This window comes from Gasterosteus aculeatus, chromosome 14 (assembly GCF_964276395.1).
Source record: "Gasterosteus aculeatus chromosome 14, fGasAcu3.hap1.1, whole genome shotgun sequence".
Classification (NCBI taxonomy): Eukaryota; Metazoa; Chordata; class Actinopteri; order Perciformes; family Gasterosteidae; genus Gasterosteus; species Gasterosteus aculeatus.
The window spans coordinates 966,960-993,978 of record NC_135702.1 but is presented as its reverse complement, the minus strand read 5'-3'; the positions used below and the strand labels follow the sequence as shown (position 1 = coordinate 993,978).

At 43.7% G+C, this 27,019-nt stretch overlaps 2 protein-coding genes and 1 long non-coding RNA gene across 5 annotated transcripts; 1 reads left to right on the top strand and 2 right to left on the bottom strand.

Annotated features, from left to right (window-relative positions):
* Positions 1 to 3,645: 3,645 nt before the first annotated feature.
* LOC144388302 (uncharacterized) lies at positions 3,646 to 4,359 on the bottom strand. The gene is made up of 2 exons (XR_013452616.1): positions 4,222 to 4,359; positions 3,646 to 3,797 (listed from the first exon to the last, which is right to left on the bottom strand). It is a non-coding gene; the product is annotated as an uncharacterized LOC144388302 (long non-coding RNA).
* LOC144388295 (metal transporter CNNM3-like) lies at positions 4,184 to 8,753 on the top strand. Of its 2 annotated transcripts, none has more exons than XM_078088728.1 (4): positions 4,184 to 4,429; positions 4,548 to 4,644; positions 5,439 to 5,565; positions 6,239 to 6,257. In XM_078088728.1, the coding sequence occupies exons 1-3, from the start codon at positions 4,286 to 4,288 to the stop codon at positions 5,510 to 5,512; spliced, it is 315 nt and encodes a 104-aa protein (XP_077944854.1). In that variant the 5' UTR covers positions 4,184 to 4,285; the 3' UTR covers positions 5,513 to 5,565; positions 6,239 to 6,257. The 2 variants fall into 2 exon arrangements, with proteins under 2 accessions (XP_077944854.1, XP_077944853.1); XM_078088727.1 differs by lacking the exon at positions 6,239 to 6,257 and adding an exon at positions 7,362 to 8,753 and having other exon boundaries at positions 4,186 to 4,429.
* Positions 8,754 to 8,907: 154 nt separating this feature from the next.
* Positions 8,908 to 25,479, bottom strand: LOC120814166 (protein NLRC3-like). 2 transcript variants are annotated; one of them, XM_078088653.1, is made up of 9 exons: positions 25,245 to 25,479; positions 22,836 to 22,923; positions 22,406 to 22,687; positions 22,069 to 22,104; positions 18,675 to 20,466; positions 18,406 to 18,579; positions 15,273 to 15,446; positions 10,473 to 10,519; positions 8,908 to 10,328 (listed from the first exon to the last, which is right to left on the bottom strand). In XM_078088653.1, exons 3-9 carry the CDS (start codon positions 22,680 to 22,682, stop codon positions 9,769 to 9,771), a joined length of 3,060 nt encoding a protein of 1,019 aa, XP_077944779.1. In that variant the 5' UTR covers positions 22,683 to 22,687; positions 22,836 to 22,923; positions 25,245 to 25,479; the 3' UTR covers positions 8,908 to 9,768. The 2 variants fall into 2 exon arrangements, with proteins under 2 accessions (XP_077944779.1, XP_077944778.1); XM_078088652.1 differs by lacking the exon at positions 22,836 to 22,923 and having other exon boundaries at positions 25,245 to 25,473.
* Positions 25,480 to 27,019: the final 1,540 nt, after the last annotated feature.

The following is a 27,019-nucleotide window of genomic DNA, read 5'->3' as shown; positions in this document are numbered from 1 at the left end:
GCACTTTAGTTTTTGATATTTTTTAACTTTAGCTTTTATTTTAAACTAACCCATAGCCTTACTCTACTAATAGCCATCGCATTATATTTTATTTTATTCCTCGTGCACTGTTGGCGGTGGATGATCAATAGTTGGCACCGACCACGATGCCATCATCGTGTCAGGATACACCACTGTCCTCCCTTATAATGTGGAAACAAGCCGAGGCTCCAGAGAAACAAGCCCTGATCACCTTCCTCCCTGCTTCCACTTCTGCCTGTATTGATGGTCTGAAAATAAGGTTCGTTGTAAGTGGACAGAAGGTCTGTGACCTCTTGAACTGAGACATGGTGTTCCTGAGAATAAATGTCATGTTCAATGATTTCACAATGTGTCGAGTAACATCCTTCTTACATGTGGTCCTTGGAGGCGGATCTCAAGATCTTCTTGATCACCTTGACTCACTCAAGGTTTGGACGGTACGGTGGGTAAGGGACTCCTGGTCAAAGGCGCTATTCCGTCGTGGGTAGTTTGAGAGGCCAGGATCTGCTTGAGAGAGGAGAAGTGACGAGATCTTTTATAGCAAACCGGACCCAAGATATATCGTCTTTGTCTCTAGATCTCGGTTTTGCAAATGTTTATCTTTGAAGTTAGTGGTTACTTTCTTGTTCTGACAAGGTTTGAACTCTGATACTGCAAAATATTCATTTTTTATGCGTTTTAGTGCTGAGAACTGGAGACTGAGGGTTGTGTCCCGAGGAGCCTGAATTACAGTAGGAACTAGTGCATATCGTGGCACTGGCAACCCGCCGAGGCACTTCCTGTTGCAGGTTGCGGTGCCGCGGCGAATCATGGCAAGTGCCTCAATTTCACGAGGTAGTTGCCACGATTTCACGAGGCAGTTGCCGCGGCTTCACGACAGCTACCTCGACTTGGCCGCAGTGGCGCCTCGACGGTTGCCGTTTTTACGACAGCTGCCTCGACTTTGCGCCAGACAGTTTCATTTCCCAAATATGTGATATGTTTGTTTTATAATTTTACCAATATGTGACAATACAATACTGCCTTTAAAAGTACTAGTGTTGGTAGTTATTTTAGTAATAAAAGCCAATAAGTGATACAACGGCTTCCCATTTTAGTGCAGCTAAGCGAATATGGACTAAGATCACTTGCCGCCCTGGTTACAATCTCTACTTCGAGAACTAATCAATGCGTATGTGATTATATGAACAAACAATAACACTGGGTGGGGGCCATCAAGACGTGTCTAAAATTGAATGTCGGTATATAATATGAGTTACCAGTATTTTCATTTAAATTAATGTTGACTACAATTGTTGACAAAAGAATTTGCCTGAGCGTGATTGTGTGCATGACTGTTTTTAGATATCCAGTGATCGCACAAAAGCTGCTGGATTAAAGTATTAAGCGATTCAATATTGTCTCATGATCAGGCAACAGACAGTACCTTCATGATGGATGTTACGTAAAAGGAAAAATGACATTCTTTAAATGATATTTATTTCCTTTTGACTATATCTGTTGTGCTTGTGAAGAAGCGACCACCCAAACGCAAGGGAACGTAAAGTGTTTTAATGAACACAAACACACAAACAGAAGAATACGGGCGTTTGGCCGGCAACGGTGACGCCCAGTGAGCAGAGAACGAGGTCCAGGCCGAGGGAGACGCACCAGACAGCAGGCAGCTCACGTCAAACAGGAGGCTGGGTAAAGCAGAGGTTAGCAACGGGACAATAATAGTTCAGCACGAACCGTCAGGACACAACAAGGCAGGCGATACGGGACAGCGAGCTCAGGTACGTCGGGTGCACAGGTAAAGCTCTGCTGGAGAACAAGGGGAAGAGGGAGGCTAGAAATAGTGTCTAATTAGAGGAAGCAGGAAGAGAGGATGATGAGATGAGAGAATGAGAAGCAGCTGGGAATGAATGAGCAGGTGTAATTAAGTGTGTGTGTGTGTGTGTGTGTGTGTATGTGAAGGGGGGGTGCGAGTGTGTGTAAATTACAAGAAAGGAGTGGAAAGGAAAAAGAGGAAGGTACCCGGTTTATGACAATATCATGCTATAAACAGTTTTTATTGTTTACTAGGGAGACAAACATGTATTTCTTAAAAAGTATTTTATTAAAGAATCACTAGATTCATCTATATGGTGTTTTTTCACGTCCATTGTGTTTACTGTGCATGAATGCAACGCATAAATCAAGTTCTGTTCTTTTGTGAATGCGCTGAATGATTTCTGCAGATAAGTCCGTAAAAAATGAACAGTTTTGTTTTAAGCCTAGTACTCTTGACAAAAATATATAATATTACTAGTGGGTGAAATAAAATAATCTCTGCTTTGTTTTTTAATGCAGAAATAAATGTGCTCAAAATCATCTCTGTAATTGTGTCTTGGTTTTGTACTGCAACGATTTGAACATTTCTTAACACTACTTTCTGTCACTTCCTGACGTGTCTTCAGCACTGAGGAAAAGATTAGGCCTTTGAATGAACTGTAATATAACTATATTATATAACTAATATATATATATATATATATATACTGTAATATGAACTGAACTGTAATATAACTATATTATATACCTATACTACTAAAATATATATACACACACAGACAAAAAGCTTTCAGCACTTCTCAATAGTTTTAACGTTACAAGGCATCAATATTTACAATTTGCATTCATTCGGGGCGCTGCCGGAAAGTGGTTATCGTAACCAAGGCAACGAGTGGTCTTAGCCCATATTAGCTTAGCTGAGCTATTGCATCACTTATCGGCGTTTTATGACTAAACCAATTACAACCAACAACACTCGTACTCTTAAGGACAGAGTACAGCAAAGTACAGGATAGTATTGTCACATTTTGTCAAAATATGAAAAGAAAACTGCAACAGTCGAGGCATCATTGCCGCAAAGTCGAGGCAGCTGTCGTGAAGTTGTGGCTGCTGCCACGACTCGCCACGGCAACTCAACTCGCAGATAACAGTCGTACTCAAACTGTATTATACCGTCACATGTTGCATACATATGAATACTAAAATGAACGGAAACAGCCGAGGCACCGCTCCCTTAAACTCCCGGTACGTCTATCAGCCGAGGCACCGCTCCCTTTGGTCGTGGCAAGACTCCTTTAACTCGAGGTACCTCTCGACCGATGAACCGGCCCCTGAATTCGTGGTACTGCTCGATGTACCTCACTCAGCCGAGGCAACAGGCGAGGCAGTTGCCGTAAACTCGAGGCAGTTGCCACGATTCGCCGCGGCGCCGCAACCTGCAACAGGAAGTGCCTCAGCGAGTTGCCGGTGCCACGATCCGCGCTAGCCCTCTCTCCTGAATTACAGGTGAATCGTAAACCACGGCAGACAAGACACGGGATGAAGGGATTTTTCTTTTTCAATTTCCCCTCTCTGAAATCCTAATTAGTCCTGATAGGAAATGTGATAGAGCTGGAGGAGAAAGATTGCTTTTATTCACTGTGTGTCAACAGGACTGATGGAATGAACAAATGGTACAATTGGATAAAAATTAAAGAAAATAGCTCAAATGGAAAATAGTTGGGTTACTATTATACGGCAGAACTTATAATCTTATAAAGTCAAACCATTAAACAAGTTAAAGACAAAAAACAGCAGAGTAAATGATAACAATGTTTAAAGAAAATAAATAAACTGGATTGTCATTAGACAGCTGTGGGAATCAGGCAGAATTGTTCAGCATCAGAGACCAAAAGCAAGAGTCTGTTACCTGATGTTTTGGGTCCTGTGTGTACAGATGTGTATGTTTGACTATGGTTCCATTCCTTAGTCAAAAAGAAAAGGTAAACAAAGCAGGGATACCGTCGATAAAAAGATCTTCTACTGAACCTTTTTACATTTCTTTTCATCACAGGAGTAACGTCTTGAGGTGGATCTGGACTGGACTCGCTTCGCCCGGCGGTTCCCTCCCTCGGAACGCCAAGTGCCACCAAACATGCCGAGGATGACGAGGAAGATTCCCTTTTATCTCACGAGTGAACAAATCCTGCATGCAGCTTTTTTGTTATTTCTGTGACTATTCTTTTAGAAGAAGAAGCAGAACTTGCATGTAGCAGTTGATTGATAACTTATTGGACTGAAGCGTCACGCGCTGATGGACTCGGTCACAGTTTCACTCCACACGCGTAATGATTACGTCCCATGTTGCTTATTCTAAGAGTGAAGAAGCCGTTTGTCCCGACATTGTACCTCACGTCGCTGCCCGTGTCTCCTGCCCCCCCCCACAGAGGTGGCTCACTTCAGCCCCGGGCGCATGTCCGAGAAGGTCCTGTTCCACCTGCTGCGTCACCCCAGCGTCAACCAGGAGGTTCCCTTCGACCCGAACAACCGGCTGAGCGCGGCTCACTACCTGTACACGCGCAACCACCCGGTGGACTACTTCATCCTGCTGCTGCAGGTCAGTGAGCCTCTGAGAGCCTCTGAGGCCCGTTGCTCGTCCGTCCCACAGAGCGGCAGGAAGAAGACGTGGAGCGCCGTCACGTGACCTCTGGCTGCTTCCTGTTTGCGGTGCTCAGGGTCGCGTGGAGGTGGAGATCGGGAAGGAGGGGCTGAAGTTCGAGAACGGAGCGTTCACGTACTACGGCGTGTCCGCGCTGACGCTGCCCTCTTCAGGTGAGCAGGAGGACTATTGATCTCCTTCATGGTGACGTCATCGCGACGGCTTCAACGTTGATGACGCGTTGTTGTATTTTATGAATGAATAACGATTCGTCGCGAGACAAGAATCACTCGGTTTGTCCGTTTGATCGTGATGACGCAGCTTTATTCACTCCGTGTTTCCATAACCGAGGTTCAAAAAGGAGGAGAAGAAGAAGCAGGACAGCAGATGTTGTGCTGACTCATTGTGTGTGTGTGTGTGTGTGTGTGTGTCTGCCGTGCACCAGTCTCCTGTGTCGACCCAGTGTCTCTCTCCCAGGGATCCCTTCGAGTCCGCCGACGCCACAAGTCCGTCCAGCTATTGTCCCGACTACACCGTCCGAGCCCTCAGCGACCTGCAGCTCATACGGGTGCGTGTGTGTGTGTGTGTGTGTGTGTTCTCAGCCTTTGAGTTCTCAACTCATTCTCAGTGTTCATAGTACTTTTTCGTGGTACTTTTCACTAAAGTACAACAATCTAAATACTAGGGCTGCAACAACGAATTGATAAAATCGCTAAAAGTCGAGTAAAGGAAGCGTGTTGTGCTCTGGCGCCCCCTGTGGACTGAAGCGGTGTTGCCTCTGAGCACCAGGGTCCCTTCAGGAAACGTCTCATTTAACAGGAAAACAGAAACACTTTGTTGCTCCTCATTTGTAGCCGATTCTGATTGGTTGAAAAGAGGCGTGTTGTTAAAATGTTGAAGTGGTTTTATATTAGAGTGACATTAATGAACGTGCACTAACCCACTAATCGCTGCACGACGCTGGCAGGTGACTCGTCTCCAGTACCTGAACGCTCTCATGGCGTCGCGGGTCGGTCACAGTCCAGATCCTCCAGAGATTAAGATCCTGCCCAACAGTCAGACCAAGCTGCTCAACGACAGAAACTCACAGCCAGGTACGTTTCTCCACCGTCCTCCTGGAACCAACACCAGCGACAACGTGTCCACCAAACCGCTGTGAATCAGGACGCAGGTCTTTTATTCTACGATTTCCTCTCTTTATAAAGGAAAGCTTAGTGGACTTAAAATATGAAGCGTGCATGTTAGAGAGCTGTCAATCACAGTAAGCCCAGCCCTAAAGCATCACCTGCTTCATGGTCTGTTAGAGAGCTGTCAATCACAGTAAGCCCCGCCCTAAAGCATCCCCTGCTTCATGGTCTATTAGAGACCTGTCAATCACTTTAAGCCCCGCCCTAAAGCATCACCTGCTTCATGGTCTGTTAGAGAGCTGTCAATCACTTTAAGCCCCGCCCTAAAGCATCCCCTGCTTCATGGTCTCATAGAGACCTGTCAATCACTTTAAGCCCCGCCCAAAAGCATCACCTGCGTCATGGTCTAATAGAGAGCAAAGAGGAAGGCGTTGTCTCTCCGTATCATAGCAACCAGATGTAAAACCTTCCTGTAAAAAGCGCTTCGTGGACACAGACTCTTTGTGGATGAATCGCACTCGAGCGTCTTTGTGTTGTTTCCTCGCTGCTCGTCTCCTGATGGCTGAACGATAATAATCTTCCTCTTTCTCTCCCCTCTCTGCTTTCGCACCTCCGTGTCTTCTTCTGTGGTCTCGTCCAGAGTTCCCCGTCAACTTTTCATTCTTTGATACCATCGAGAATTACTGTTAGTATTTATTCATTTAATGTTTGTTTGTCTGCATGAGGTGAAATGCAGCCGTCTGAGGCGTGACAGCAGACACACACACACACACACACACTCCGCTGTCCCCCTGTGTGCGTTCCTGTGTGTTCATTTGTGTTTGGTGACGTTTTATTTCCTCTGCTCTTTCCCTGCAATCATCTCCCTTCTCTCCATCAGTTAAAGGTCGTGTCTGATCTGATCCACATGTTTATATCCATGACCTTAAAGGCTGAGACGTGTCCCTCTGGCGTCCACACTGGAGGCTCATGGGCACGAAGGCAGAGACGCGGCCCGAACCTGAGCTGCTAACGGTTCAATCGGCTTGTTTTCAATAGACACAATTTGCTGAAATGCAAATATATAATTTATATATGTATTTATATTTGAATCACTAAACAATAGTTTACGTCCAGTAAAGTGTAGTTCCAAAGCGTAAAGCACCAGACCTCCAAATGAAGTCATAATAGTTGGTTTGAGCTTCTTTTCATGTATCACCAAATATATTTGCAGAAAGTCATACAGAAAAAACCTATTTTCATTCAAACATTAACCTAAAATATATTTCTGAATTAGCACCTCTTTATGTTGTAAAAGCTTGAAGTCTTTGCTTTAATTTAGTGGTCCGATGTTTCGCTGAGTGCAACTCAATGAAAATTAGAGAATTTCTGAAATCTTTATTTAATATAAAAACAGGTTTACGTTTCAGTCTTTATCAAATAAAGCGATCCTACAGAAAGTAGCCTGGAAGTCATTTTACCTTAAGTGGTCAATTCCTTTGTACGGTGTAATATGACATGTTTCTTCCGTTTAATTTCTCATTAAATGTGTAAATATCCCATTAAAGCAGCGTAGTATATAATTAATAATGAGCCCTTTGTTGTAGCTTCAGTTATTAGAACTTTGAGGTTTTCTTCCTCTCGGCTTCTTCTTCGTCTCTCTGGCGCCGCCCTGTTGCCCCCCCCCCCCCCCTCGTGTGCTGGTGGTGCTCGCCCCGTGATGCCCCCCCCCCCCCCCCCCCTCACTCACCCCCCCTCTCCCTCTGGTTGGTCGGGTTCCACAGGTGGCAGCAGCGCCCAGGTGAGCTCCACAGAAGAGGAGGCTCATGGGTAATGCGGCGCTCACCTGCTGCAGGAGATTCTTTAACCAATGAATCATTGTGGCTGAAACGTCGTTATTGGACCAAACTGGAGCCAGAGATTTTATTTCTGCTTTAAATTCCTTTTATTTGATTTTAATCACAATTATTTTATGCTGTTTTATACACTTTATGTGTAGATGAATGAATATAAATGTATTTTGTTTTAATTCAACATGTTTCTCCAGGTTTTATACTAAACTGTGTGTGTGTGTGTGTGTGTGTGTGTGTGTGTGTGTGTGTGTGTGTGTGTGTGTGTGTGTGTGTGTGTGTGTGTGTGTGTGTGTGTGTGTGAACACGCCTCTGAATGAACCCTTTTGTTTGTACATTTATTAACAATGTATAATTTATTATTTTACTGCAACAACACGGTAAAATAAGATCAACTCTAAAGTTTAAAGGAGGCTGAAAGAAGAAGCAACCAGTCGTTTTAATTTGCCGATAACCGTCAAATCGTTTACTTCAGTAAAAGTCACATGACGGCTCACTAAACCGTACTGCTAGTATTTAAAAGTATTAATACATCAGTGACGTGTTTCATTCATATTCATCCTGCATTCATGTTGCACGTTAACTCCTTCATGTCCTTTTATTTAGCTTCATCTTCATCATTCTATTTGTGATAAACTGAAGGATGAAGTGATGTTTTTTCTGGGCAGGAAGATGAAAAACTAATCTGAGAAGAAACTAAAGCGTCACACGAATATAATAAAAGTCAAATATTTACCTCTGAGAGGTTCTTTTATAAATTAACGTCAAATATAAAACATAAAGTGCTGCAGTGAAGTACCTTGACTTTCCACTGGAGTGCAGTACTTGTACTTGTACACCAGATGTACTCTGTATTCTGTTTCTTTCAGCGCAGCAGGACAAGTTTTAAAATGAGCTTCAGCGCCGTCGTCATGGTTACGCTCTTTGTCCCCCAGAGACTCGTCCTGGAGTATAGAGTGGATTTTATTTTATTACCCTTTTCCTTTCTTTGTTGCAATGAGTTCATTTGGTTTCAGGAGACTGAATGTATATAATATAATAATAAAAAGATAATCCCGACTGCTGATGGAGAGAAATGTTTGTTAATATCTGACCGTTTACAGCAGAATGAGGACGTACTTTATTGGGATCATTTCTTTCAGGTACAATAACGACGTTATTAAGAGATTTAAAGTTAAAATCGTTCCTCTTTCTGTTTGATCTGATTTTTTGGGACCGTTGCTGCTGTCTGTGTTTTATTTTGGCGGTGCATTGAGAGACTCCATCACATTTAACACTTTCAATACTCAAGTTTCTTAGTAATAAACTCCGCCCTGTTATAAAATACGTGCTTGTTGTTTGTGTGTTGTTGTTGCCACGGTGACGCGGCCCAAAACACCACAAGGCGACTTCAGTAGGATATTTACTGCAGGATGAAACCTTCAAGTCGCACCTGAAGCACCGAGCTCAGTAGTTTGTGTTGTTTGGAGACGACTCTGCGTTAACGTTCATACGGTTAATAAACCAAGTTATTTATTACTTATTTGTTTGTTTATTACAAACTTTTCACTTCCTTTGTCAACCAGCTGTAACACAGATGTTTTCTCTGCTAGTGACAAAACAAGTAAATACATATAAATAATATGTAAATAGTACAGCATGTTTAAGAAGGATCATAGTATTTCATGTCAAAATAAACAATACAGCATGTTTATATTATGACGTGTTTAAAAATGTACAGTTGTTTCCAATAAAAGTCATTTATTAACATTAGAAACATACAATTATATTGCTGTTAAGCCAAAGTAATACATGGACTAAATGTTGTACTATTATAGTGAATAAAAACACAAGTACTGATATTATCTGTCAGGATATTAAACATTTTCTTCAGAAGTTTGAATCATTAAAAAAACCTGATTATGTGAAATTATTTCTTAGTTCACTGAACAGATTCTGAAAGATTAAGTTAAAATTGTCTTAAAAAAGAATTCGACATTTAAAGTGTTTCCCCTTGTTGTTATTAGCGTGAGTGGAAATGAAACACACACATAAGGACACATTTATCTCACATGGGGGCAGACGAGCATTTTATAAAACGTCTTCTTGAAGATATAAAGATGAAGATTAAAGCCTAATTAGGAGCCGATATCTAAACGATGATCTATTGATTCAAGGAGCACAGCAGCATTAAGCTGAGCTCCTTCACACGTCCACCTGAGTCCCAGAGAGCTGTGGACCCCCCAGAGTCCAGACCAGCTCAGGTACCCCTCACCTGCTCCACCTGCATCTACACCCACATGAACCACCATCAGCTGTGTGACAGAGAGGAAGGTTGTCCACCAGGAGGAGACTCTCCCTCCTACAGAGAACACAGAGACACTGAGGAACCAGACCAGAACCAGAACCCAGGATAAAGAGGTTCAGTGAATGTGGTGCTGAAGGTGTGGAGGTGGATCAGTGTGTCAGAGGAGACTCTGTAGAAGGACAGAGAGCCAGCAGGACAGTCCACATACACTGCTACTCTACCAGAGGAGGAGGAGGAGGAGGAGGAGGAGGAGGAGGAGGAGGAGGAGGAGGTGGTGATGGGTGTTAATGTATTATTGTGACAAACATGGTAACCGTCATCAGAGCAGATCAGACTCCAGGACTGATCATTCCATCCAAACAAACAGTCACTGTCTCCTTTCCTCTTGATTCCTCTGTAACTCACTGATACATGAACTTCTCCGCTCCACTCGACCTCCCAGTAACAGCGACCAGTCAGACCAGTTCTACACAGCAGCTGATGCCAGATGTCAAATCTGTCTGGATGATCAGGATGTGACTGATCCTCCTTCACACGTGTCACCTTCCTGTTGTTGTCAGACAGTTTGAGTTGTTTGTTTACTGTGTTTGTGTCGATTGTGAGTTCACAGGAATCTGATGAGAGAACAAGACACAAAACAGCTGCAGTTATTAATCATGTGTTCATCTACTGACACGTTGATGATGACATCACAGAGGTGAATGAGTGATGTCACAGTGTGAAGATGGTTGAATCTTCATGAATCAAAGCACACTTACACTTCCTCACAGCTGGTCTGAACCATCGGACTCCATCAGGCTCCACCCTGAAAGGAGGAGGGGGGTCAGAGCAGCATGGAGACATGGACATTACATCACTCTCACACACAGCTTTGTCCTTCATGTCCACATGGAGCACCTCTTCTTCTTCTACCACTACTTACAGACGACCACAGACTGTCAGTCAGGCGTCACACAGCGACGAGGTGCTGGAATATATTCATGGAATAAAGTAGATAAATGTGGAATAAATAATAAACGGACCTGTCACTGTACTTTCACCAGATGGGAATTAAAATGTGAGAAATGACGTCGTGCTGCAGATGAAGCTTCATGGGACGTGTGCAAAGGAACATTAACATTAAACCGTTTAATAAGCAAATATTCACTAAATATAGAAATAAAGACCATTCAGTATTTACAATGTTTCACAATGAACAAACAACACAAACAAAGAGAAGAAACGCACTCGTTAGTTTATTGAATTCACTGTTTGGTTTTTCACTCATTCACTTCCGTCCCGTTCTGCACTTTTACTGTGATATTACAGAACGTCCTCATGTAAATACACTCAAGCATCTGCAAACGGGTCGGCGTGTGGATTCAAGCCAAAGGTGTGATCATTGAATGTACTGTAGTATTCAGTCAGGTCACAGGCTGCTGATCATAATAGTACTATTATAATATAGTACTTTGTGTTCTCAGCGTGTCGAGGTGCAGAGTTACTAACGATTGTCACGTCATCAGCTGTTGTGTCAACACGCCTCATATGGTTTACAGGAGTAATCACATGATGTAGAGACAATGTCTTCATTAGAGTCAAAGGGACACAAGGACTGTTCATTGATGTTCACCCTCCAACACTGATGGACATTCAAGTAAAGGTAAGAAATACAACTTTAATATCACTTGTGATCATTTCAGCATTGATACAGTTTGATATCAGCTTTGTCTTCATTTGGATTTGATCTCGATTCCAATTTAAAGAGCCGCTCTGATTTTAATGTGACGTTCTGAAAAGGTTGAATAGATTTGATCTCCAGTGGTGGAACTAGATTGTATTTAAATGTCAGATAAGTGGGTTATTATTGCTTCAGGCTTTGAGTTAAGGTCCATCGTCACTACTAGTTAAAGTTTGAATGGTATTCAACGTTTAAACATAAGATCGATTATTGATTATCATTGTGACTTTAGACTTTTACTTTCTTAACTTGAACTTCATTTTGCTTTTATGGATTTTCATTAGACGTTTATTTTAGTTTCCTCTTCTCTCTCCTGCGGCAGCGTTTACACCCTAAAAGTTTCATCTCAGCTTTGTGATTCTAACATTGAGTTGGATTGATTTTTAATTTGCTGAAAGCCGTAACTAGTTTGAGATGATCTGCGGTTTAGTTTGATTTGTACTGACGGCGTTCTGATCCGTGTTGTAGTTGTTATGTGACTCAGTGGTTTGATGGACTGGTTCCCTTTCAGGTCCACTGCTTTACTTTCCATTGCTGAGTTCACTTTGTTGTTTGGTGTTTTGCAGGTTTCATTAGTTTGACTTTACATCATTAGTCGTCTCCTCACAGTCAGTGACAGAGTAGCTCCTAAAGGACAGGAGGACATCTCAGGGGGGTTTAGATGCACCAGGTTGCATCATGGTCGTGTTTACGACTCAGGACCTGCTGAGTAGCACCAGAGAGAAGATGGAGGAGCAGACGGAGGCCAAAGGAAGAGAAGCAGTGGACGGACTTGAGAGCACGATGAGGAAACAGCTGAAGACACTTGTGAACATAAAGATGTCTGCAGCAGTAAACAAAGGACAGAGACAGGAGACAGACAAGGCCCGATACCCCGTCCCCCAAAGGCCCCAGATCCAGCAGGTAGGAACCGTTCAATGGGACATCAGCACCCAGCAGCAGAGGACGAGGGACAACCGAGGGAGGACAGGTGGACCTTATATATGTGGACAGGAGGGACATTGGTGCAGAGAGTCGCAGGAGACACGCGACTAAACGCTCCTCCACGGCTGGAGGCTCCACCCACCTCCACCCGCCTCCACCTCACCTCCACCCACATCCACCTCCACCCACCTCCACCCGCCTCCACTTCACCTCCACTCACATCCACTTCCAACCACCTCCACCTCACCTCCACCTCACCTCCACCCACCTCCACCTCACATCCACCTCACATCCACCCACCTCCATCTCACCTCACCTCCACCCACCTCCACCTCACCTCCACCACCTCACCTCACCTCCACCCACCTACCCCACCTCACCTCGACCCACCTCACCCTCACCTCGACCCACCTCACCCTCACCTCCACCCACCTCCACCTCACCTCCACCCCACCTCACCTCCACCCACCCACCTCCACCACGTCACCCACCTCACGTCCATCCACCCAACTCACCTCCACCCACCTCCACCCCTCACCTCCACCCACCTCACGTCCCTCCACCTCACCTCCACCCACCTCCACCCCCCTCACGCAACCCCCACAGCAGACGAGGCCCAAACAGCAACTGGTGCCACGTGGCCCCCCACTGGCTCCCAGCAGCTTAGATAAGCAGCCCCAGTCTCCCCAGTTTACGACTCACGTTGCAGAAGAAGAAGAGAGAATAAAGATTATAAACCACTGAGATTTAAAAACAGAGATTGATTCACTAAAAGAGGGAAAGTGTCATTAAAAGGTTGTGAAGGATTTAAATGAGGAATGAAGGTGATGAGAAATGAGGACAGTCGTTGTACATAGTGTCAGTTTTTGTATTAATGTTGTCGTGTTTTAGTCTCTAAGTTCTAACCTGAGTGTAAAGTGCCCGATACACTTGATACACAATCTGGATGATGGAAGCAAATGTCTGATCAGAGGAACATTGATAGGAGCAGTACATGAAATATGGACACTTTGTCACAGACGCTTCAACGCCTCCACACTTACATTTCAATACGCTGAACATGAGAGAAAAAGTCTGTCAGACAATCGCAGAGCGACGGAATGTGGAAGCATTTAAAAATATCTACTCACAGGAAAGTTGTAGACTGTTTGAGTTGCTTTTAATGATTGTTTGATGTGTGAAGACGTTGAAGAACAGAAGTTGAGGGTGTTGAATGAGTCCAATCATTAGCAAGGTACTAAACTAAGCAGCATGAGACACATTCACAGGGAACATCTGGACAGACAGGAAGAGGAGTTCATCCTTTCATAGAATTATGCTTATTCAGATAACTAAAAGCATTTATCAGAATAAGAAGAATTGGTTTCTGAAGGCTAGAAGTTCTTGTATCTGCTGTTTCTATTTCAAGTAAAGCTACACAACAACACGGAGAGATTGTGTCCGTTTGAGAAGGTAAACTGTGAAGGACACGGTCTCATCCATTGACCCTGTGATTGGTCTCTAACTACGTCCTTTACGGAGTCTCACATCTCCGTTTTCACAGCACAATACGGCCGTTATTAAAAGGAAGAATGTTTACGAGAGAACGGATCAGATTGAAGAGCTTTTGTGGGAAGAGATGCGTAAATATGAGCACTTGTACAAGCCGTCATTGGCGGACTATAAGGACGCCGGACGGCCTCTGATTCATGGAGGGAGATCTCCACAAACGAGGGAAACAAAGTCGTGGAGGAAAATACGGGACAAATGTGTCCGTGATGAAAAGCAGCAGTGTGGATGCACGGGGCAATAAAGTCTATGATCAATAAATAAAGCAACCAACGACTTCCACACACAAAGACGTGACTCTCCAGGTCGTCTTCAACAAAACACGTTACTCCACCTGTTGTTCTGGAGGTGAATCGCTCTGCAACACACGCAGGACTTTACAACCAGGAAGTGAAACCAGTGCGTCGGCACGACGACGCAGACGCAGAAACATGCGCCGGCCTTTATTCAGGCTTATTACACCGATAGAGTGGTGGAATGACGCGGATCAGCCAATCTGAACTAGACTTATGAATGAAAGAGGTAGAAACTTTACACGTGTACTGTCCCTGCTCTGGGTTATCACGTAGATATGGTTCTAGCCTCGTATTTCAATGTTTTAAGGGATTTATAAGGTTGTTTATGACATTTTTGAAGGCAAATCTGGTCGGAGGTCCAAAGGGTCTGACTGTGACACTGCTGTTCACATCCCGTCTCCTAGCAACAGTCAACACTGGTTTCCATCACCTGTAGTCTGGAGGTGAAGGTGTTACAGCTCAGGTGGGTCTGCAGCCAATGAGGACTGTGGTCCAGTCCTAAACAAACCTCTTTGGGCTCTGACACACCAGGTCCACCATCAGCTGTTGGTTCTTCACTGAGCGTCTGTGGCCGACTGTCACCTGTAGCTTCAACAAGTCCCCTCTCATCATCCAGGGAACTGGCTCTCAGTGCAAAGCACCAAAAGCAGGTGAAGGTGAACTCCTTTAAAACACCAAACGTTCCTCCTGTGATGATCCATCAAGACGCTTTGAACAGATTGTTTCTGACTGTTTGTCTCTTAATGATAATGTCTGGACTAAAGGACAAACACACACTGGAGGCAGATGACCAGCATCTAAACATCCAAGTGTTGTTTAATAAGAGCCCACAAACCTGCAGCGTGACGACGTTGACTCATATCAACCCACCATGATGCCGTCAACGTGTCAGGAGACACTGACCTCTCTTACAACAACAAGACAAGGCTCCAGAGAAACAAGCCTTTCATCACCTTCCTCCCTGTTCAGGCTCATCCTGGCTACTGTTCCTCACTACTTCTGTCTGTGTTGATGGTCTTATGTGGGACACAAACAGTTAGTTATGGTCTGTGGCTGCAGCCTCTTCATACCTGAGAGTCTCCAGTCTCCACTGTGGATCCTCCAGTCCAGCAGACAGCAGCTTCACCCCTGAGTCTCCTGGATGATTGTAGCTCAGGTCCAGCTCTCTTAGATGGGAGGGGTTGGAGCTCAGAGCTGAAGCCAGAGAAGAACAGCCTTCTTCTGTGATCAGACAGCCTGACAGCCTGCAGACACACAAAATAACACACATATCACATGATCTGAGGGAGCTGTGAGGACTAGAAGGTCACTGCAGGACTGAGATACTATCAGGTACAGAGGGGGGTCACATTAACAAGGTGTTATGTAACGAGAGGCTGGGTCCTGGATGGCTGGGTCCTGGCCTTCATAAGGGTTAGAGACACAGCCAGTGGGGTATGAGAGAGACCAGACCGCCGTAGGAGGATATTGTGGAGGAAGACTGTATATTCTTGTGAGTTGGATTTATGATTCCCCTCCGAAGACGAGACATTATTTAAGATCGACCGGAGCCTGAGTTACCCTTTTTGGACTACTGTTTTTGTTGATTCCAGAGAACGTGAATAAAACCTTCTGTTTATATTTGAACCTGGTGTCCTCTCACTGCTTGAACTACCCCGGTGAGAGCGGCGGCGCCTCTCATGACATCACAATTAGGGATGGGGCCGATCCGATCCAGTATCGGTATCGGGACCCGATACCAGAGAAATTCGGGTATCGGATTTTCCGATACAACCTTTGGAGATTTCCGATATCAATGAGCCATGTCTGCGCTTTAACGTCGTCTGCTGAAATGACTCCAAAAGTGATCCCCGCCTGCTGGTCTGCTAGTCTGCTAGCCTGTTAGCTGGCTAGTCTGCTAGTCTGCTAGCTGGCTGCAAACTGTGGAATGGATTTCCTGAGCGGGTCTCATAACTGTCTCATTGAGCCGCGCCTCCGTTCAGGAATCCATTCCGCAGTTTGCAGCCAGCTAGCAGACTAGCAGGCTAGCAGGATAGCACTGAGGCTAGACTGTTTAGCACAGCAGCCAATACCGTGGATGAAAAAAGGAATCGTCAAACTGCAGAGAGCAGAAATGCTCATATTCCTCAAGAAGAACCTGCCGATGTAAGATTTGTTGAACACTACATCACTTCCTCAGAGTCAACTTTGAGACATTCAAGTTTTGTTTTCTTTTAAAGAATAGCTAGACTCTGGTGTTTAGTTTATTCCAGGTCATCTTAAGTGCTGTTCTGATGCACACTGTTTTAAAACTTATTGTGTGTGTGTGTGTGTGTGTGTGTGTGTGTGTGTGTGAGAGAGAGAGTAAGTGTGATTGCGTGTGTGAATGAGTGAGTGAGTGAGACTGTGTCAAGTGTGTATGTGTGTAAGATGTTTACAGTTATTTTATTGCACTTTTCTTCAGATATTTGACATGTTGTTCATGATACAAGTCAGTTTACTTGATTTGTGCTTTTATATTTGTGAACGAGTGAGTGAGACTGTGTGTCAAGTGTGTATGCGTGTGTGTGCACTTGCACTTTTCATATTTCTAAATTTTTAAGCCTTATTAAAAATAAGTCTTTGACATTTGACATTCATGAAATTAAATAAATATTGACATGACAATCAATCTGAAACCCTTAGTTTCAAATTTGTTTTCAGAATTTTTTCTGTTAACAGGATTTCCTGTTTTTCAAACACAGCTCTGGTATCGGAATATTATCTGTATCCGCCGATATCCAAATTTAGGTATCGGGATTGGATCAGAAGTGAAAAAATGTGGATTGGTGCATCCCTAATCACAATGGTTACTGACACAACTAAACACCCACTAATGTACGTCAACAATCTGAGAATATTACCAGGGCTGTAGTGGAGGGTAAACGCACGTAAACGCCGTTTACGCACCTATAAATAGCGTTTACGCACCTCTAAGTGGCGTTTACGCACCTCAAAGTTCCCTGCGCCTTGTATTCTTCCGTTGGAATAATCCGAAATAAACTTGGTGTAATTTTAAAACAGCTAAGACTACGTTTCCTATTGTTGAACATATAAACGCCGTAGACTGAATCATTTTCATCTGCGCTGTATTACGGTCTGTGAGCATCCAATCAGTGCCTTGCGGCTGCAGCAGCGACCAATCAGGATCCAGGAGGCACATACACGCTGTGGATCAGCCCAGTGGTCCCCAACCTTTTTACCTCATGGACCGGTTTTATGTCAGACAATATTTCGCGGATCGGTCGAGAAGGTCCGACTGGGGGGGGGGGGGGGGTCGTCGTTGCGGGCGGAACGACCGACGGGGGGAAGGGGGGTGTTGTAGTCCCGCGCTCTGTGTTCGCTGGTCGTGCACGGTGAAAGAAAAACGCCTGGTGACGCGTAAATTAGAAAACAAGTCAGTTCTCAATGTGAAAAAAACATGCTGCATAGTCTATTTATGATGACATAGGTAGTACATGAGTGTTCCTTTAACTTATGTTGTCAGTGTAATTGACAGGCTGCTTAACTGGTTAACTCTTAAATTCAACATATTTGTTCAGGCAGTGAGAGGACAGGCAATGATGCAGAGAGCACAGGGAGAGGAGAAACACCAGGTCCAATGGAGAGAGGAGAAGCACAGAGGAACACGTTCTGGGGTTCATGGCTCCTCTGTGCAGGCAGGACCTGACGTGGAGGACAAGGAGGCCCTCTGGGCACTACTGTAAAAAGGAGACTCCGTATGTAGATAGTTCTTAATCTGCAATTGTGTTGTTGTGTTGACATACTTTTATTTACTGTTTTCTTAAATTTAATAAACTACTAACACATTTATTCATTGTCATTGATTGTATATGACTTTTACTGATAACATAATGCAATATAGCCAGGACAGCCGTACAGAGTCGCAACGCTTTGTGTTGCGTTGCTTCGCATCGCGTCGAGGTCTGTATGATCACAAAATTCAGAGTTTACCCACCTCTAATTTTACCACTACAGCACTGAATATTACTGATAACTATGATTCATCTCAGATATTTCAATTTGTAACATTATATTGGAAATCAACACCATCACATGTTTATGAAAATGTTTGGAAATAACATTTTTGATTTGAATCATTCAAGCAGAAAGTATCTTAAGAAGGTCAGAAATGTAGCATGGATGTAAATAAAGACACCAGGTGAACATTGATTGAATCCTGACCTGAGAGTCTCCAGGTCACAGCGTGGATTCTCTAGTCCAGCACACAGCAGCTTCACTCCTGAATCCTGCAGGTTGTTGTTACTCAGATCCAGCTCTCTCAGACTAGAGGACTGTGAGCTGAGAACTGAGGACAGAGCTTCACAGCTTCTCTTTGAGAGGTTACATTCACTCAGTCTGAAGAAACAACAATGAAGAAAATATAAACAATAAGTAGAAAAGATGGCAGCATGTTTAAGTCATGATGTATGAATCTAACTCTCTGTACTTACAGAGCTTTGTTGGAGGCTTTGACCACTGGCAGCAGCCTCAGAAGAGCCTTCTCTGAAGCAGAGTATTTCTTCAGGTCAAACACCTCCAGATCTTCTTGTGATGACAGTAAGATGAAGACCAGAGCTGACCACTGAGCAGGAGACAGTTTCTCTGAGGAGAGACGTCCTGATCTAAGGGAACGTTGGATCTCCTCCACTAGAGAACCATCATTCAGTTCATTCAGACAGTGGAACAGATTGATGCTTTTCTCTGGAGACACATTCTTACTGATCTTCTTCTTGATGTACTGGACTGTCTCCTGATTAGTCTGTGAGCTACTTCCTGTCTGTGTCAGCAGACCTCGTAGGAGAGTCTGATTGGGCTCCAGTGAAAGACCCAGGAGGAAGCGGAGGAACAAGTCCAGGTGTCCATTAGGACTCTGTAAGGCCTCGTCCACAGCACTCTGGTAGAGACGCTTTGGTTTAGTTTGGACTCCAAAAAACCTCCCTGTTTTATAAAGTCTTTGATCTTTTAACAGCAGATTGTCACCAGAGTTGATGAAGGTCAAATGGACATGAAGAGCAGCCAGAAACTCCTGAACACTCAGATGGACGAAGCAGAACACCTTGTCCTGGTACAGTCCGCTCTCCTCTTTAAAGATCTGAGTGAACACTCCTGAGTACACTGAGGCTTCTGTGATATTGATGCCACACTCTGTCAGGTTGGATTTATAGAAGATCAGGTTGCCTTTCTGCAGCTGATCAAAGGCCAGTTTTCCCAGAGACTCGATCATCTTCCTGCTCTTTGGACTCCATTCTGGATCCGTCTTAGCTTCTCCATCGTACTTGACCTTCTTCACTCTGGACTGAACCACCAGGAAGTGGATGTACATCTCAGTCAGGGTCTTGGGAAGCTCTCCTCCCTCTCTGGTCTTCAACACCTTCACCAGAACTCCAGCAGTGATCCAGCAGAAGACTGGGATGTGGCACATGATGTGGAGGCTTTGTGAGGTCTTGATGTGAGAGATGATCCTGCTGGCCTGCTCCTCATCTCTGAACCTCTTCCTGAAGTACTCCTCCTTCTGGGGTTCATTGAACCCTCTGACCTCTGTCACCATGCCGACACACTCAGGAGGGATCTGATTGGCTGCTGCAGGTCGTGTGGTGATCCAGAGGCGAGCAGAGGGAAGCAGCTTCCCCCTGATGAGGTTTGTGAGGAGCACATCCAGTGAGGCCGACTCTGTGACATTAGTCAGGTCCTTATTGTTGGGGAAGTCCAGAGGAAGTCGACACTCATCCAGACCGTCAAAGATGATCATTACCTGGAACTCTTCAAACCTGCAGATTCCTGCAGCTTTGGTTTCACTGAAGAAGTGATGAACAAGTCCCACCAAGCTGAACTTCTCTCTCAGCACATTCAGCTCTCTGAAGGTGAATGGAAATGTGAACTGTATGTCCTGGTGGTCTTTGTCTTCAGCCCAGTCCAGAGTGAACTTCTGTGTTAAGACTGTTTTCCCAATGCCAGCCACTCCCTTAGTCATCACGGTTCTGATTGGTTCCTCTCCTCCAGCTGAGGCTTTGAAGAGGTCTTCTAGTCTGATGGTTGTTTCTGGTCTGTCTGGTTTCCAGGATGCTGTTTCAATCTGTCTGACCTCATGTTCTTCATTAGCCTCTGCAGTCCCTCCCTCTGTGATGTTGAGCTCTGTGTAGATCTCATTCAGAAGGTTTGTCTTTTCAGCGATCCCCTCAGACATACGCTGGAACTTCTTCTTCAGGTTGGATTTGAGTTCACGTTGACAGTTGGTGATATTCTCTGAATGAACAGAAAAAGACACAAACCAGATAGTGCTTTACTTTAATGGTGTAATATTTCCCTTGGATTAAGCTATTGGTTGTATTTTTCTGCATTCCTATCTGAAGCTACACGAATATTGACTGTGAGAACTTGACAATCGAGAACTATGACTAAAATATCTGAAATCTGATATCTGAAATATGCTGGTCAAAGTATCTCAGTTTTACTTGGTTGTGCTTTTCTGAGTTGATTAAACATGGCATACTTCCAGGGTCCATGTTGTCTGTTTTGCTGGTGCCTGTAGTTAAAAATAAGACTGGTACATTAACTAGTATAGATAACTATAGACCTATTGCTCTTGCTAGTATACTATCCAAGGTACTAGAAGGGATTCGTATGGATAGTATTGCAGAATACATAGCGTCAACAGATAATAAGTTTGGTTTTAAGAGCAAGCATGGAACTGATCTGTGTATTTATGCACTTAAAGAAATTGTCCATAGGTACAGATGACGCAATAGCACAGTATTTATGTGTTTCCTGGATGCATCAAAGGCTTTTGATCGTATCAATCATGGGAAACTGTTTGGTAAACTACATGAGGTGGGGTTCCCTTTTACCTAATTAGGATACTGCAGTTCTGGTACTCTCACCAAACTATGCAAGTCAGGTGGGGGGCGAGTTTGTCAACCCCGTTCTATGTATCCAATGGTGTGCGGCAGGGCGGGATTCTGTCTCCGCTCCTGTTCAATCTGTACATGGATGATTTATCCAGGGAGCTACAGGGCTGTAGAACTGGCTGCTTGGTGGGGGATAGTCTACTTAATCATATGCCTTATGCTGATGATTTGGTGGTACTGTCTCCCTCCAGTGCTGGCCTACAGCAACTTCTTAGAATATGCTCTCAATATGGACCGATGTTTGATATAAAATGTAACTCTATGAAGAGTGTGGTAGTGATTGCCAGAACCAAGGAGGAAATGAAGTGTGTCTGTCCTTCTTTCTCATTGGCAGGTGAACCACTAGAAGTTGTAAAAAAAGTCAAATATCTAGGACATGTGATCAGAGATGACCTGTGTGATGATGATGATGATGATGTGTAGTGTCAGTGTGTAAAATTGTATGGGCAGGCGAACATGCTGGCACGCACATTTAACATGTGCACTTCTGATGTTAAAATTGAAGATGAAAAAACTTCAAGTGGCTTATAATGATGCACTGAGAATTGTGCTTAAAGTCCCTCGGTGGAATAGTGCCAGTGAAATGTTTGTGTCCAATAAAGTGCCCACTTTTAAAGCTGTTTTAATAAATTGTATGTATCGATTCATGTGCAGATTGACAGGGTCTAAGAATATGATTGTTGTGTCCTTAGTGGATGTCTCCAAGAGGGACACAAGGTACACATCGTGCTTCTGGAAACATTGGACCCGAAGCCTGTATAAGTTTTTATAAATGATGCCTCGTCTGCATCATTCTTAAATGTTGTTTGTATTGTTGTTTTTTATGTGTATGTATTCTCTATGGACCTCTGTGTCTGGAATAAAGTTGATAGATTGAATATGACCACGGAAATAATTGAAGTGTGCAATAATTAGATGGTGGTACAAAAAGTCTCTTCACCTTGACCTCCATCTCCTCCCACAGGATTCGGTTCGCCTGAAACAAGATGTTTTCTGTGTTTACTTTGTGCATTTGTAGAGTGATAATAGCTGGTATATTTAGCCTGTGCTGAAATTAAAATCTACACTTAATAGTGGAATAGTTTCGCTTAATGAGTGAACACCAATTATGAGACTTTATAGTTTACAGCTATACTATAGTTATAGTTTTTAATCCCTAATCCAAGGGTGGTGCCCCGTTATTATTAACATTTGTTAAGGATGGTATTAACATGAATAATCTGTTGTATCTTTATTGTACACATCTGATGTCTTTCTTCCGCTTTTTAACAACTTACCCGTAGGGTTAAAGTTAATTTTGGATAATTTTTCGGCCAGATTGTTCTCTTTCATCTCTTTCAAAACCTCCACGGCCACCTGAACAGAGTTTGTGCCGTAGTACTGCTCCATCAGGTCCACCGTGTTCTCCCTGTTTTTGTTCTCCAGGTCACTGCGTGGTATTGATCCGAGGTGTTCCGGGCTTGGATCGTTCTCCAGGTGCCACTGGAATAGTTCAAAGTCCTCCTTCTTGAGATCCTTTAGAATTTTGAAGATCTCCTTCTTGACTTTCTCCATCTGGCCTTTTTAAAGACACCCAAATAAATATCATTCACACAGAACAATTACTGCTCTGCATTTAAAAAGAAGCGTGTTTTAAAGATGGAGTTTTATCGGTTCATTGGTTTGGATTCACAATCAAATAGAATTCTTCTCCCTCTTTCTAAGCACCTCTGATGAAGTCAGCGTCCTCTTTGTGGACACAAGTTGGATGAATCTGTGAATATTGGGGAAGTGTGAAGGTGGTTCACAGCTTCACCTGCAACAACAGAAATGCCGTGTAATTTGTATTCATCAAACAAACTCAATTCATAATCAAACTAATCATGAAGCAGGAAGTATATGGAGCCAAATCCAGGACAAAGCTTTTGATCTTTCGAAAAAGAGAATTGAAAAAAACGTATTCAAAATAAAATTAAGATGATTTAGTTCTTACAAAATATTTATTTTCATTATTTTCTAGATAAATAATTACATTATTTTCTATTTATATTTATTTTCATTATTTTCTAGATAAATAATCACATAATTTTCTATATATATTTATTTTCATTCTTTTCTAGATATATAATCACATTATTTTCTATATATATATCCATCCATCCATCCATTGTCAAACCGCTTATCCTGCACACAGGGTCGCGGGGGGGCTGGAGTCCATCCCAGCCAACTTCGGGCGATAGACAGGGTACACCCTGGATTGGTCGCCAGCCAATCGCAGGGCAACACAGAGACACACAACCAATCACACTCACATTCACACAACTACGGGCAATTTAAAGTCCCCAATTAACCTGATCCCCCGAGCATGTCTTTGGACTGTGGGAGGAAGCCGGAGAACCCGGAGAGAACCCACGCAGACACGGGGAGAACATGCAGACTCCACACAGAAAGGCCACTGGGCGGAATCGAACCCAGGACCTTCTTGCTGTGAGGCGACAGTGCTAACCACCACGCCACCGTGCCGCCCTTCTATATATATATATATATATATATATATATATATATATATATATTTAGGTTCTTTTCATTATTTAGTTGTAGATTTCATATTTTCCGATTCAACTGTTCAATCGTTTTTTCACTGTCAGACTTTTGGTCCTGATAAGGGGGCGTGGCATCAACAGAGAGGGGCGTGTCATCATGAGTGACAGCTTAACAAAGAAGGCTTAAAAGTTTCCTCAACCGCATTGCCTTCAGGAAGCGTAGGCACTGTGGTAATTTTGAATCCACACTTTCTATACACCACATTCACGTGATTGGCAGTAAGACAATTTACACCAGTGACAAAGTTCTACTTAGCGAGCTGTTTTAACACGAATCACAGAATAAGAGCAATAAACTCAGATAGTAGCGTTCAACAACCACGTTTGAATCTCTGAACCACTGTGAACGCAGCGTAGCATCCATGTGATGGAGTCGGCTCCACCCGATCACGTGAACATGGTGTATAGCGATAAAAACACAATCAAACAGGAACAGCTAAACACACACAGTGATGAACCATAAGCATGTGACAGCAGATACGTGTGAGCTTGCTTTCTGAATGTGGACACACGTGAAGGACGTCCAGTCATCCGACAGCTTGTCGCAGAGAGCAGGACGTCTTTGACTGAAGGAACCCACAGTGGATATTTGGAACGGCTAAAACAACTTGAACCCTCTGACTTGAGGTATTTTCCAACATGAGGCAAACCAGTCGTACCAGATGGGTGTGTGTTTGTGTGTTAGTACACGTGTAGATGTGTGTGTGAACGGGTTTTTCTCCATTGTTGGTGTGGTTACGATCCGGAGTCCTGATGTCTGATCTATGAACGGCTTATCTGCACTTCCTCTCCAACAAGTAAAGATAATATATATATTTACGTAGTAAGGATGTGCATTAGGTGCTATAATGTCTTTGGGGGCACGACTCTGTTTGAAAGGTCGTGTTTCATCAAGATTAGAAATATGAAGCAGTTTGATGTTGATAGAACTAAATAAGTGAATATGGTGACTAAAGGTGTTGATTCATAATTCCAGATTTCATGAAGGCAACGCGGTGAGGAAGGTTTTCAGCCTTCTTTGTTAAGCTGTCAATCATGATGACACGCCCCTTTCAGCTGATGCCACGCCCCCTGAGCCATATCAGGGCCAAAAGTCAAAAACATTTGTATCCAAAAATATCTGAAAAATATAAGACCTTAAAAATAAATAAATAAATATATCGTGCCCCTCCGTCTGCTACCTTCCCCTCTTCATCGGTGACATTCAAACACTCTAAAAAGTGACTAGATGTGTTCTGTGGAGCAAACAGAGCGTCTGTCAGGTGTGTTTGAAGAACAAAGGCCCAGGTGAGCTCTGTGGTCCCTGCTGGGTCCTAGTGTCCCTCCAACTGCTACCTTCCCCTCCTCATCAGTAACAGTCCTCACAGACCCCAGATCAGACTGAGCTCCTCTTCTTCATCACAGCGTCATCATTCAGACTAACAGCAGCTTCTGTCTGCCTGCTCACACAGGCGCCATCTTGTTTCCCAGCTTTAAACAATCACACGTTCACAAGCATCAATGATGTCATTCAACCAATCACAGCTGCACTTACTGAACTTGTAGACATGAACTTCCTCAGTGAGCAGCTCTCTTCTGTCCTCAGCAGGTCCGTGTAGAAAAGCAGCTCCGTGCTTCACTTCAGCTTCCATCAGACGGAGTGAAGTGACGCAGCTTGTTGGAGCTTGTTGTCCTTCATCAGAAAGGGTGCGTCCTCACGTCACCATCAAAGTATGCAGTCTGACTGGTGCACGTCCCTCTTTGTCTCCTGGTCTTCTTCTACATGTAGACTAGTAGGGAACACGTGATGAAGCAGAAACCTTTGTAACAAATGTTGTGAAGAGTTCATATTGAATAAAAACATCCACTAAGACAACAGAGTCTGAGCTCAGAGTGTTTTTATTTGCAACCAGTCTCACAGCAAAACGTGTAGCTGTGGAACGTGGTATTGTCACGCCTTCTCTCCAAAATCGTGACAATACTACGTTTTATTTGGCCCATTCATTTACATCGCCTTGCAACTACGTCACTAGAAACTAATTAACGGAAGGTCGTCTACGTTCTCTGATAGAAGATTATGAAAATATAACGCAGACTTCTCGCTAGAAATGCCATCGAAATGCACACAAATGCTGATGCTTTCTTAAAATATTGCGTTTTTCACAGATAACAGACAGACAGTTGGCCATTTTCTTTTTTTTGAGCAGTTATTCTTCTCTCCACTTCAGGTTGAACCTGTCGGGGCGGAACAACTCGCCCACGTATCAGTGTGAAGCTGCGTGTTGAATCATTTACTGCAGCTTCCTCACAAAGTACATGTTGTTACATGAAGGATTCTACTTCCTCATCACATGGCACCTTGAACCCTCTGGCTCCTACATCTGCTGTGCAAAGGATTGTGGGTAAAAAAAGCCAGTAAAGAATCCTGCTTGTGTGTGTGCGTGTGTGTGTATGTGTGTGTGTGTGCGTGCGTGTGTGTGTGGTGCGTATGTATGTGTGTGTGTGTGTGTGTGTGTATGTGTGTGTGTGTATGTGCGTGTGTGCGTGTGTGTGTGTGTGTGTGTGTGTGTGTGTGTGCGTGTGTGTATATGTGGACTTTTAAATACTTCTTAATAACTCTGTTTCACTTGGGTGGAGCTGGTGGAGTTGTTCAGGTAACAGGTGAAGTTGACCTCCACCCACTGAGGTGCTGATGTCATCACCTGATACACTGATGGTTCCTCAGTGATCACCTGACCTTTTTATCCACATGTGGACCAACAAATGTCCCTCTTACCTTGTTTCCTAAATGAACATGTCTTAGAGTCTAAGAGCCTTTTGATGAGTCGGGTATTTTTCTGTCAAAGTTTGACCCCCAAATGTCTCTCTGAAAAAGACAAGAAAGGACACAGAGAAAGGTGACTTGTGGAATTGAATGTTGTGAATTATTTGTTAGTTTTTTTAATTGTTGTGTACACTAGTACACATGTACATAAGTCTACGTATAAGTACTTCTTATATTTCCAAGAAAAGATCAAACTTCATCAAGAAAGACTTTGTTTTCCAGCAAATGAGTCCAAACGTATCGAGTGCAAATAAAACCAATATAAACCACCAAGACGATCAACAAGTAAGAGTCGAGGGTGCGCTGGAATCCGCAAGGTTGGCGGTTCAACCCCGGCTGCTCCATGTCCCATGCTGAAGTGTCCCTGAGCAAGACACGTGACCCCTAAAAGCCAGGAGTTAAAAATGTAATCGCTTTGGATAAAAGCGTCAGCTAAATGACCTGTAATGAAGCTTCAGCATGTTGAGAGAATAACATCATATTTATTCCACCTTCATCTGCAGCTT